The 13,975-nt window shown below is 40.3% G+C and overlaps 1 protein-coding gene across 2 annotated transcripts in view; it reads left to right on the forward strand.

Moving 5' to 3' along the window:
• RASA3 (RAS p21 protein activator 3) overlaps positions 1–13,975 on the forward strand; it is a 131,365-nt gene that overhangs the window by 85,376 nt on the left and 32,014 nt on the right. For both annotated transcript variants that reach the window (XM_082277551.1, XM_082277552.1), the window contains exon 6: positions 11,904–11,984. In XM_082277551.1, coding sequence (XP_082133677.1) covers positions 11,904–11,984 — 81 coding nt within the window. The remainder of the gene's footprint in view (positions 1–11,903; positions 11,985–13,975) is intronic.

Raw genomic sequence — 13,975 nt, forward strand, 5'->3', positions numbered from 1 at the left:
TTGCCACAGAGAAGCCACAAAACATCCTTCATGGAATTTCTGTATTACATTCACAGTGTGAATAGCACAGAACACTGTTGCACATCTCCTTGTAGGACCAGAGGAATGATTCAAATTAGGCAAGTCACCATCCTGTGACAGCTGTTTTTGAAATAAATGGTTTATGAATCCTGTTTGATCTCTCCTTTGGCCAAGTCAGGGACATTGATAAGGGTTTTTCAGTTAATTTCATAGGAAAGTGTATTAAAAAATGTGCCTTTTGATGCCTGTGATGATTGTGCTTCTTTGATGGGGCTTTGAGCAACTTGGTCTAGTGAAAGAAAGGTGTCCTTGCCTGTTGCAGGGGAGTTGGAACTTTATGATCTTTGAGGTCCCTTCCAACCCAAACCATTCTATCAATAGCTCTGTCTGCATCAGTGTAAAAAATGTAGGTAAATGAAACTTAACAAGCTTGGTTTATATGTTGCTATTTGCTTTACTAAAAAACACACTGTTCTGCTTCCCGCCTTTCACAGACTTGGTGTATCTGATTTAAATGGAATCTTTCTGGTTTGGGTTGGGTTTATATTTTTTTAAATAAAGGGCAGTTTTTGAGGCTATAATGCCATGATTTTAGTGTTAAATACCACGTGTTTTTTTATTTTTTGCCTCCTGTGTTCGATTACTTCATTGTCCGTAATCGGAATGAGATACATTAACATCTTTTTAGATATGTAAATCTTGACAGAATCAAGTTATTAAAATTATTTTGTGAATTCTAGTTGGAGAGCATTTTTGTGTTCATTGTGACACAATTTGTATAGCCTTAGCCCAGTTCTCTTATCAAAACAAATTCAGTGTATCAGCATTACTTTGGAACTTAGTTGGCAACATAACTGCCATCAGGTCTCAGCAGGGCTGATGAATCAACTTAATTTGAATTCCTTAATGAAAGTATTGCAAAGTGTAGCAAAAATCACTGCCCTTTAATAATAATTATTGTTAATCAAGATCCAAAATTGTCTGATTATTCACATAAATGTAATCAAGAGTTGTTCTGAGTTGTTTCAAGTTGAGTTTTTTAAAGCATTAAAGGTTCCACCTACCTCAGGCATGCCAAGCCATTCTCATTACAGAAGATTTTAGTCTCTGTGAAGTGTTTGAAGGCACCTTTGATTGCTTTGCAGTTCCACGAATAATTACTTCTTTTCTTTATAAATTGCAACCTATTTTTGTTTTGCTTTCATTTAGAAAGGTGTATTTGTTACTACATCTAATTAAACATATGATGTGAAAAATCTATGTGGAAGAGTATTCAGTAATTTATTTAGTAGAGAAATCATTATACTTGGATTGGGTAGGGACGAGAAGAAGCTTGGCTGGGTTTACATTCTGTTGGTGCTATGGCTTTCATTAAACCATCTAATTCCCCTGTCTTCCATTCCTGTGTCCATCCCCCATCTCAGCTGATGCATTCTCTTGGCCCAGGAGTTCTGGGTTGTTGGGCCCTGTGGTTCAAATGTGTAATGGCATGTGATTTAGATGCTCTTTTCCAATTTGCTATTCTTCATGTTCTCCCAGTTGTTCCAGGTGTCTGTCAGTTCAGATCACTTATCAGCATGTCTAAATTACTGTCTGTGGCCAGCCTGGGATATCTGTTTGACTTGTTTCTTGGGAGGAAACTCTTGCTCACCAGCTAGGCAGGAAAGCCGTAGGACGAGCTGCTTCTGTTTAGCTCTTTTGTTTCTTAGAGTTGAATACCCCCACTCTCACACTCACACCTACCCACTCCCCACCAGGGTGCCTTATTTCCTTCTCTCTGTCATAAGTTCTTTAAAGCTTCTGCTTTTAACCTTTTCCTTATCTTTTTACTTCATAATCAGATTCCTGCCAGTAGGCTCAAAAGCTTTTGGGTGATTTCTTGGTAACTTCTGCTCTGCCATGTATCACACTCTGTCTTAGGGATGAATGTCAGTCATTCCAACAGCTTCTTCATTTTGTCTTCCTTCTTTTCATGTGGGTATCAAACATTTAATAGTTGTAGATGCTTCTAGCCTCCTGTGGCTGGTGGAGGGGAAAAGTCAGGACACGTTCGTGCAGCTTGTTTTGTTTGCTTATGTGCTCGTGCACGTACACAGTGACAGGTGGGATTGTGCTGTGTGCCTGCAGTTCCTTCCTGGGAGCAGGTTAAAGTTGGACAGGTCTCAAGTCAGATCTCACTGCAGTTTTCTTTCCATAAAACCTGTATATCCCATACACAGACCAATATACCTTTCCAAGCAAATAAAAATTACATGGGAGATTTTTGTGTCATAGTCTGGCTTCATCATTTAGCCATAGGAGCCTTTCTGCCTCTGACTCCCATGCTGCCTTTTGGTCTTTCTTTTCTTATCAGCCTGTACAGACAGGATCTCATTGCTTCCATTTAGGATTGCTGCAGGCTGCAGTCGGCTCAGCTAAAGCTGCTGGCTGGGCTCTAATAATTTGCTGTGTACTGTAATTGTTGCTGTTTTGTGCTTCATTCCTCTTGCATTTCCCACTGTGCTGCTTTAGCTTCTGCAACTGCCTTGATGTGTTAACCCATTCCTTGGCTCCCTGCCATACTGCATGAAATTCAAATTTCTTCACTTGCCCCTACAAGAATCAATATAGTACCATCATTAAGCACATTTATCCTTTCCTGATTGTACCTCTAGTTTTGTTCTGCTATTCCATTATTATTTTTATATACTGCTTGCTTTGCTTTAACTTTTATTTGAGTCTTTTGTCTTCTCTGAATATCAGCATGTACTAGAAATAACTTCTCCTTGCTTAGCCTTTCTCTTTTCTCTCCTGTTGTTAAGCTCTTGTTCCCTGTTAATAGCTGGGGTTGCCAGTCTGAGACCAAGGCAGAAGGAAATGATGATGTCAGTGCCAGGAATAGTCACTAAGTCAGTGTGGTTCAAAATTTCAGTGAGCTTGTGTCTCTGCTTAAAGCCTCAGGGCACTGTCATAAGGGATAATTTAACCATTTTTTAATATTGACATATCTGAAGAGTTTTCTGAAGAGGCTTTTAGGAAGCTTGCAACTTTCCTTTAATTGGCTCATAAACTGGCTTAACTACTAATGGATTAAGTCCATGTCCTGCGAGAACAGGATGACTGACACACACTTTTTAGTCTGGTCTCTTTAGTAGAGAGTACAGATGGTACTCCGTAAATGTGTGCTTTTAAAGGTCTTTCTAGAGCGGATATTGGGAAGCAAATGGGATGTTTTGAACCATACTGTGGAGGACAGCTCCCATATTAATAGCAGAAAAAAAATCTGTTTTTAAATGTGTAGATGTTTAATGACATGAGAAGTTTGCAGTTTATTTGAAGTGATACTGGTTTTAGTGATGTATATGTCCCTTCCTTATATTTAATGAAGTAGGGGTTTTTTTTGCATTGGATGTAGTTTTACTGTAATATCTGTAATAGGATTTGGTTTAGAATAGGGAAGTAGGGGCTGTGCTCATTAGCTTTCACTTGCTTTCTATATGTTATTTGTTGGCTTTGTATGAATATTTGTCCCTGTTTTACTATAAAATATCTTCAGTAAAATAACTGCAAAAGAAATTTTTGCTTGAACCCAGACACTAGCAGTCAGTTCCTCTTCCTTTGCTCTCTCTGAAGGAAATCATCATTGACAGCCTTGTGTTAACAAGAATTGTGTGTGTGAGACAGAAATTTTGAGCATACAGAGCTTTCCACTTAAGACCAAAAGCTAATCTGTGTGGTGCATGAGGCTGCAAAAATTGTTGCAGGTCAGTTTAGGAAGGAATCTGTTCAGGGTAACATGGGTTTAAGAACATGTTTAAATAGTTCTCTGGACTGTGTTTTCAACTGAACTGGAAATGGGGAAGAAAAGGTAGTGCTTACATGGGGTTGCAGCTGTAATCTCAATTTCAAGGTTTCTGTTGTGCTTTTGCCATAGAGGCTTTGGGGAAAAAAAACCCAAAATAGTTGCCTGTTGGAGTAGTTTTGAGTGTCTAATGTACTTTGTATATAAGTGTTTCAGAGTCAATGCCTCAAATGCTGTACAGTCTTTATTCTAAGGGAATACGCATTGAGTAAATTGCTGGTCCAGGTGAAGTGCCATTTGTGTGAATGGGTCAGGATTTCATTTAGTGCCACAGACCTATGTGGCAGAATGCATTGCCATATGAAGGGGGGGGAAGTAGCTCCAGTTAATTGTTAATCCTCTCCAGTGTTAAGGAGATGGCAAGTGTTTATTTTTGATTGTAAGCCAGAACTTGTTTGTTCACAAAGTAAACTCAGAAGGAGGAGGGTATTATCCAGGGAAAATAAGGTACTGCTGGAGTTCCTGGAGGAGAGTGGTTTTCCTGGAGGGGGAGTAAGAGTGGTGGGAGGATAGACTGGAGAGCAGCAGTGTGGATGAGGATTGAGTAAAGTCTCTGGTTTCAGGTTTCCTGGAGAGATGAAAGAATGTAATGGGAAAATGTCTGGAAAACTCACGATGATAAAGCAAGTATTGATGTATTCTGTTCAGTATGGCTATATCCACTTGGACATTGTTCCATCCTTTCCTTTCCCTGGTTCATTCTACTGTAGTGACATGGTCAGTGGTCACCAGACACTATACAGTGCTGTAGCATTTTGTGTCTGTGCGGGACATAACTTGAAGGTGAACCAGAGCACATCATTGCAGGCAATTCCCGGGATGTGAGAACTGCTACCAGAGGAAACTGGTCTGTTCACAGTACAGAACAACATTCAGGTGAGAAGAATAGCAGGAAATATTGTTTTGGTGCAAATAGACCAACCACTTCTGAAAGTCAAGGAATGGGGACTTTTGAATTCTTCTTTTACTGGAGTTCACTTACTGGGAGTGGGCATGATCCTTCAGCTTCAGATGATCATCCAGAGGACAAGGATTTGATTCAATGTGTGGATTCAGTATTCTTAGCCTCCTTGTTCTGTGGGGACAGGGTCAAGTTAAAGTCAGAGTATAGATTGGTAAAGAAATTTTGAGAAGATTGGGATGTAATAATTGTTCTATCTTTGATGATGAAGGCAGAGTGGAATTTAAAACCAGGATTGAGTCAACTGTAAAAATTTTTGTCTTATTCTGGAAGAAACTGGCCACTTGGTCAGCCTCTTGACAAAAATGGGTTGTGTGTTTATGTTAAGTCCTCAGTGGAGATCCAGTAGATTACTTTGTGGGAGTGAAGGGGAAGTGCAAGGCTTGTCTGAAGGTGCACAAACAGCAGTTCAGATGTCGCATTTGGTCGGACTCAGCCCAGGATGCTGAGTTTGTCTAGGAGATGAAGAATTATGAGAGCAGTCATACAGTGACACACTCTCCTGGCCTCCAAAAATTTAAGATTCAGGGAATTTTCTGAGCTAGACATAGCACCTTTCTGCTTATTAGTGGTGAATGCAGTTGCATTCAAAGCCCCTCTGCAACATGTGAATATAACTGGTTTATTAAGGCTATGATAAAGGGAATAAGGAGGAGGCCTGGTAATAATTCCTGCTTGTGGTGGAAGGCATAAGTCAGTTCACTGGTCTGAGAGCAGCTACCATGTGCCCACACAGATGTGAGGTTGGCCAAGGTGTACATGAAAATCTGTCATGCAGCATTACATCAAAGTTCCTCTTAAACCACTGGGAATGAGTAAGGAGCTCAGCTCGTGGTGCAAAGCTGCACCGAAAGAAAAGAACATTCAGGAATGAACTGAACATTGCAAGGAAAGGACACCACCTCTTTGCTGTCAGACTAGGAAAAAAGACTGGACTGCTCTATTATGAAGTTAAAGATTAATAGCCTTATTTTATGTGCCGTGAGAAGCCCAGTCACAAGGAGAGACTATTTAGAGGTGTTCTATTATCCCTGGAAGACAAAGTACTCAGGATAGTACATATATTACGAGATGACTCTAGTCAGTAGAAAAGAAAAATTGGGAAGGAAAAAAAGAGATCTAGAGAGACTTGAGAAGCTAAGTCATATACCCAGCTCTGGGGAATGTACTTTACCAAACAAGTACTTAGCATAAGCCAAAGATGCATTGTTTTGATGACAGTTCTGACAAATCTACCACAAGTTTGCTTTGTTGGTGCTTGTCTGGTCAGGCTTACCTCACAAAGTACTGAGTGTTCAAGTAACCATTAGATCACTAGAGCAAGCAAGGAGGAAGTCTCTCATCTTTAAAATAATGCAGAGCAGAACTCGAGTATGGCCAAGAAAATAAGATAAAGAAATGAAAGAGAGGTGGAACATACAGAGGCTGGAAATAGAGGAATGGCAAGATAGATGAGTAAAATTGCAAAGTATATATATTGATCCCTGGAACCAAGCAATTAAAACACATTGTACAGCTATAGAAAGCAGTTGTATAGAAAAAAAAATTGATGTATTTATTTTCTCTTGAGGAATCACAGTGAGAAAACAGTCTGATTTGAGAAAAGAGAGTGAGAATGGTGTGCTAGTCCCTCCCCTAGGCTGAAAGTGGGGAAACAAGTGAGCCTGACTTGGTAGACTGGACGTGATTTATTCTGGAAAAAGAATAAATACACATACGAGTTTTAAGAACAGCTATGTCTCTTCTGGTTTCTTTTCTTTGTCTGTTTTTGCCTTGGTTGTCCATTCTGACACACAAGGAGGCTGATGACACATGTGCATCTTGGACTAATCACAAAGCCTGTAATTCTTAAACAATTTTTGCAGTTTCAGGGAAGGAGCATGGAATGCCTGTGGGCTTGGATCATTCTGGTGTTGCTCACCTGTGTTAAGCCTCGTTTTGAGTATGTTTGTGTAGGGGCTGTCAGAGATTACAGCCCACACTGCTTAGTTGGCTACCCAGAGGCAGAGGAAATGCCTGTGCTGTCAGATATGAGCTGCTTAGTCTTTGTTGAAAAATCTTTCTTTTTTTTTTTCAAGATCTTCTGCTCCTGCCACCCTCTCAGCTTCTGTAGGCACAAGGGCATGCTTATGGTATGTTTAGGTTTTTGAGGTTTTTCTCTTACCCACTGGGAATTTTCCATAGCTTATTTACTCTTCTGAAGGTTTGGTCATGAGCCACGTTGAAAACTGAACTGCCTTGTTTCTTGAAACCTATTCATTTTATAAACCACAAGCAAAATATAGTGAGGCAGCTGCATTGAGAGTTTTCTCATATGACCCAGCACTAACCTTAGCTCTGCCCAGCCAGGCAAGCTGTGAGGGGTGGCTCACTCTATCCCAGCTGGGCTCCAGACAGCTAATGGTGAGAAATTACCAGTTGGGTAGAAGAGATCCTGGCAGCCACCAGACAATTTTTTTTTCTCCAGGGTCTGATGAGTTGACTTGTAATTCTTGAATGATCTTGGTTGTCTAGGCTTTTTTTCATTATTCTAGTATGTGTAAGTTAAGTTAATTTTGCAGATGACTAGAGCAAGGGTGTTTTATTTTTACTGGCTTTCTTCAATGCCTCCCACTATGCCTCCCTTTCCCAAGTGTTGGGGTCTCCTCCCCCTGCCATGTGGTCCTGGCAGAGGGGCCCTGAGGGCACAGACACGGCGTTTCCCTGCCCCTGCTCAGCCTCGTTCCCATGGGTTGGTTTGTGTTCCCTGCGCGGGCAGAAGGACCCTCGGGTCCTGTGACTGGAACAGTTCCTGGGCAGAGCCCCGGCCATGCAGCTGGAGAAATAAACATCTCTGAAACAGCTATCAAGAATCCATCCATATATATTTCTTTCCACGGGCCTCGTTGTCTGATGCACGTGTTGCAGTATCGCCGCTGTAACACCCAAGATGATACCTTTATTCCACTCTTTTTTTTCTTTTTCATCTAATCTAGATATGAACTGTCAGTCTAAATAACGTGATGGCCATGTTGCAGAATTGAGATTCCATTTTATTGTCTCTGAGTAGCTGACATTTTTTTCTAGCTCTTTTCCTGCTTTCCAAGTGAAGGCAGTGTTTTGGTACCAGGCTGGGAGAGGAGGAGCGTTAATTGACTTAGCAACTTTCCCATGACTGAAGAAAATGGCTGTAACAAAAGCAGCCCCAACATTGCAGTATCCTGTAGCTAAGGAGAGTGTTCTAATATGAGGCAACCAGACCTGTGCATTGTTGAATTTTATTGTTTCTCCTCATAATGCTTTGTAAGAGACAAGAACCAGAATGAGCGTATTTCCAAACACAGCCTTCCTTCCTCAAAATCCCAAGTCTTCAGTCTTTTGCCTGATTTCTTCAGCATTCTTAAACAATAACTGCTTTTAAATTACCTGAAAGGCTTGTGATACAATCTGTTGGCTGTTTCCTGTTTTTCCACATTTTTTTCTTTCAAGGTTGTTTTTGCTTTTCTTATTCCAGCTGTGCACAAAGAAGCATCTTACTCTTAAGTCATCATGACTGCACAAGAACATCTGTGTATTTTGTTTTATTCCTTTTCTTTTTTTCCTTTTGTTTTTGCTTTTTCCCCTGAGAACAGAACAACTTACCTAGTGTGTAAAATGCCCGTCTAGTCTAGCCTGGTACTGTTTCTGGTACTTGCTGGTGAGTGATATTTCAAGTGGTATGATTGCTCCAGTGTTGCACCCTTCCTGATCAGCAATTTGGGATTTCCTGAGCTGAAGGAGGCTTCTGAACCATTAAGTTTTAATAGCTGCCTACGAACCTACACTCCATGAGTTCTTGTAGTGCTGGTTTTAATCCACGTATTCTTTCAGCCTCCGCGACACTTCATGACAATAAGTTTTGCAATTTCATTGTATAGAAAAAGTACTTCCTTTTGTTTATTTTTAAACTTTGTCTGGTAATTTCATTGTGTGCCCCATAATTCTTATTTTGTGAGGAAATGTTCTTCACACAATTCATGATTTTGTAAGCTGTTTGTGGATGGGTAACTTCTGTTTTCTGAGCTGGAGAGTACAGACCTGGGAGAGCTATGAGTGATTAGAAGCCATCTGTTGTTCTTCTCCATGTGTTCTGGAGAGCACACACAATTCAAATCGTAGGCATCTGGTGATGTACCTTGCTGTGTTCTCTCCAACCAGCTGGTGATACTGCTTGCCTTTTTAGCCATTGCTGATGATTGATGTGGTAACAGAGGGCTATCCACAAGAAAAACCTTAAATTCTTCTATGTGGCAATATTAGAATAGATCCTGTCATTGTATATGTGTACAGTTAGGGTATGCATATTTTTTGTTTGGGTGAGTTCACACTTTTCATCATTCAAATTCATCTGTGTTTTTTTTTTTTTTAATTTTCGGTTTTGTTTGTGTAGTGATTTGCAAACTGTATGTCCTCTAGTGTAGATTATACTTTCTGGGATCACTTTCTACATACTCTGGAAAGAACTGCTTTTACTGAAACAGGAGTCATACTCTCTCTGGCCACATGCTCTGACTGTTTAAATTTCACCTAGTTCTTCCCATATGGATGAGAGCTTGCTTGGAAGCCATTCATCAGCAGCAGAAAATTGGCTGACTTCTATAAAGCCATTGAGTTACTATTTCATTTTAAGGAACTTCAGACTGCTTTAAGGAAGCACTAGAACAGGGGGGTTTGGTTTGACACTGGCACTTGTTGTACAGTTGTTCTGTTAAATAGGAATCTGTTCAAGCTACATCTGCCATCCTGAAAGAGTTATCAGCAGTCCTGCTGTAGCTCACTGGCAAAGTGTTTCTGCTCTGAATATGGTCCTACTAGTATAAAGACCAGTGGAAGGAAAGTGGTCTGTCCCTTACTTGTATGAAAATCAAGCTGCACCTGCCTCTCCATAAAAACTTTCTTCTGGTACTTACTGGTTTTTCCTCCTGCACTGACAGATACTCTATAAGATGGCTACAGTGTAAAGTTCTCCGTAGTGTTCTTTCTGTTCTCACGTGCCCTTTTTAGATTTAAAAAGTGGCATTTCCCTTACAATTTTGAGTATTTGTATTATTACGTGTACAAAGAAAAAGCTTATTCTACACTTTCTCTGTAAGGTAGGCTGGGTGAATTTGGAGTAGGATTTGGCTGCTTGAAAACAGGCATCTGGTATATTTATGAGGCCTCTGCGAGATGTGGAGCTCACAAATTTACATGTTTCATGGGTACCTCCTGCCTCTCTGGAGCAGCAGCAAGGGATGGTGGAAGAAACTAAGTCATCTCAAATGGCACTGTATGCATTGCATTGAGGCAACCAAATCACGTGTTTTGTGCACTGCTTGATTTTGAGGGTTCCTGAAGCTTGCACCATGTGTTTCCAGCTGGTGCTGGTGTAGAATCTGTGGCTTGAATTTCACTGTCTGTGTTGTAGCACTCTGCAATATCAGATATGTGGTCAAACTAGGTGGTTCAGAGGCTTCTAAATTCTCTCTGTGTGGATGGTAAACTCGTAGTGAAATAATAGAAGTCCAGAAATGAAAGCAGCACATGGCCTATGCAATCCAGGCTTTTCCTAACTTTCTCTGTGGTTTTCATCTATGATTTCACTTGCATCTCCAGAAAACAGAACATAATTTTGTACTGGTGTTAGTGAATTAGCAATGAGGAGTCATCTAGGTTAGGGCTGTGCAACTGAGAAGCTTGTGGGTGAGAGAGTTTTTGGGGGCTGTCTATATTGAAAGATAGCTTAGCCTTCATTCTGAGGAGCCATGGGTAGGACAGTTCAGCTATGAATGTAATGTATTATTTCAGCTACCTGTGTATGAACGTATCTAGACTGTACCATCTGTGGTACAAAAATCGTTCCTGTATTGATGCAGAATATTACTTTTTTTCTCCCTTTATGGAGAGTAAGTAGTAATAGGCCTGTGGTTAAGCTGTATTTACAGTCTACCTTGTGTGCTACCAAATAACTTGCCTTGTGGATGAAATTGTGGAACACTATCTGTTACTGATTTTTTTTTCTCTATTGGTCATCTTAATATTGTTTTGCATTGAAGTTACTGTCACTGAAAACAGTAAAAAGGATATTGGTTTTCATGTGATGTTACAGCACCCAGAATTTTGCATGGTATTTCACACTGCAGTGGTAGTACTACTGACTTGCCCAAAGAGCTTCACAATTTGTCTTCACTGAAATTTTTCAGTTAAAACTGTACAAATACATCAGCCCAGCAGGTTACCTGTTGGAAGCAGAACTTGTTGCAGGAGAGAGAGTCCTGGAAACCGACTTGTCTGTCTTTGTTTCCAGATGGTACTGCATTCTTCAGTAGGTTTTAACTTCTGAAACATGCAACATTTTTTCACTTTTCGGGGGAGCCGTGTTGGGTTTTTTCTTCCTATTACTTTGGGGTTTTTTTCCTCCAAAGAGATGTTGAAATGAGAGTGCAAAAGTGCAGCTTTCCCACCACTGTGTGCAGCAAACCCCAGTTTGTTCCATTTTGTCCCTTCAATGTCTCTGTTACTACTTGACTGCAGAGCTGCTGAACATGGAGAAGGCTGGCTGTGTCATGTTGTTTCCTGATCTGTAATTAACACACCTTTACAAATAAGCCCATGCCAAGTTTTGCAAAAGCACTGAGGTCTTCATGAATGTTATTCTGAGAAGTTACTTAACTACTCCTGGGATCTGTCTGTGTGGGGTTTTTTTAATGTTCTGTTACAGACGTAAATTCTGGTTATGTATTTTGGTGAATAAGTTGTCACAGAATTTTAAAGTGCTGACAGCTCCCATCTTGACAGCAGACTCCTACTTCATGAACCTTCAGTTGCTGAGCTTGCATAGTAAGAATCCTTTGACTTAGGGTTTCTCAGTCATTTAACAGTATTTTTGACCCTACTAAAGTTAGTATTTAAGAACAAAATCTGTTTTCAAGTTCAGGTATAAATTAAATGTTTCGGCTTAGTGACATTTCAATTCCCTAGTGTAAAGTATTATGAAAAGAAAACTATGAAAACGCTTTGCTTTAATTTTCACTCCAGTCTCTTTCCATTTAATTAATTTGTCTTAATTTTCTTGTTTTCTAGAGTTTTGGAGTGCCAAGGGCTTCCCATTGTGAATGGGCAATGTGATCCCTATGCCACTGTTACCTTAGCAGGACCCTCCAGGCAAGTATTGCACATTCAAGAGCTTCCATTTTATAAGGATGGTTTCTGTTTCCTTTGTCAATTAGAAATTTGCTTTCTCAGATGGACAGCTGGGAGTATTTAGGCACTGCTAGAGTATGTTGAGTGTTTGGGGGGTGTGTATGAGCTACTGAATTATGCTAGAGTAAGTAATTTGAGACTTGTTTCAGTTTTGATTTATGTAAAGATCTGAATAATCTCAGAATAATTTGAATATCCCAGAGAATATAATTTGTGGTTAGTCTTAATTTATGCATCTTCTCACCTCGCAGTTGGAGGCCAGTTTTTGAGCAAATCCATTGCCCAATTTTGGGCAGGGTGGAAGAGAAATGTGAATACATCAACATCTTGCCGAGTATGCATGTTTGCATGTGAATATTTAGAATGTCTTTACTTTCAAGGTGTGACAAATCAATGTGTATGTCAAAAACCCTCGATGGCTCAGTCCTGTAATTTGATATATGCACACATAATAGCATGGATAAAACTTGGAATGAGGTTTTGGTGATGAGATTCTGCATAATACTTCTCAGTTTAAATTTGGGATTCAGTTTTCCCATCTGTTATAAAAATTTCGTGTGCTGTTGGATGTCACTTTTGTTTCTGCTTATCTGGTCGTCTTTTGTATCTGTGTCATTTTAGAAACAAAACAGCTCTGCTGTGACCTCAAAGAATCACATTTGGTAGCATGGGTTATTAATAATGTTTTACAACAGTTTACTGAAAATACTATAAATAAGAAGCATTCTTGGCAAATATTTACCTTGCATGCAGAGAAGTCTTTGAGCTTGTCTGTATTCTTCATCTTTGTCTAGGTGTGTTGTGCCTTATCTCCGTTAATGGACTTGGATATTTGACTTGTACACTTCATTTTAAGCCTGTAACTAGGTTCAAATGACTGGCTGGGTAGCCGTTACTGAAACTGTAAGGAGATTGATTGACTAGCCCTCAAATGTCCAAATTTCCCTTTGTCTGCTTCCCTTTGTCCCCCAGTCTGGCTAATGTATGACTGTTGATAATGTACTCTCCTCAGAATAAGGAGTATAGCCTTATCCTATTCCTATCTGGGTTTTTGTGGGGGGAGAAGGCTTGCCTCCTATCTCCAGCAAGCAGCATGCAGCTTATTCCCATTCACTGCTTTGTAATTGCTCAATAATTGTGCTGCCTTAATCGCCTCCCGTTCTACATCCTGCTTCCCAGACCCCTCCCAGATGGGTTTATCAGTAAAGAGGCTGATTGGCAAGTGTGACTGATGAGATGGGGTTGGCAATCTGTCCTGTGTCCTGGAGGAGATTAGTCTCTCTTATCTCTCAGCTTCTTCTAGGAATAGTGGGATATTCTTAATCTGTACATCATTCTCCTCTCTGGATTTTCTAGTGCCTCTCATTTTAGAGTAGGAAAGCTGCTTTATTCAGCTGCAGTTATGCAATGCCAAGCATAAAAATTTTGACAAATGTGCTGCTGTTTATTGTGTGATTTGTACTTAGAGTCATCAGACTTCCTGACCAAAACTCTCTCAGTGCCTATATTATAGATGGAAAAATATTGTGTACTGGTGGACAGGCCCATTCAAGTCACACGGGTAGTCTGTAGCAGCACTGGGAATTAGACCCAGCTTTTCTTGACCTCTATGAAATACATAGAGTTGTCCAGTGAATATAAGCAGTCACAAGCTATCTAAGCAGCTTTGGTGCATGAGAAATGAACCATGGCTTCTGGGATGAAATGATTAGGAGGTCAGTTTTCCACATGGCTGATGTGCCTCTCCATCTGTGTCTGTTTTATCTATGCCTGCAGAGCTGTAGGGTAAGATTGGTGACACAGGACAGCACGCAGCTTTTCTCTTGTAGGTAGCGAGAGCAAATCAAGCATAGGTTCATAACATTTGGAAGCCATCAAACAGCTGTTGGCTGGCCTGTGAGAAATGCATTGTGCTGGCTTGAGCCCAGCACCAAGCAGTCAATGTCTGTGTT

Source organism: Coloeus monedula, assembly GCF_965178545.1.
Source record: "Coloeus monedula genome assembly, chromosome: 3".
Taxonomy (NCBI): domain Eukaryota; kingdom Metazoa; phylum Chordata; class Aves; order Passeriformes; family Corvidae; genus Coloeus; species Coloeus monedula.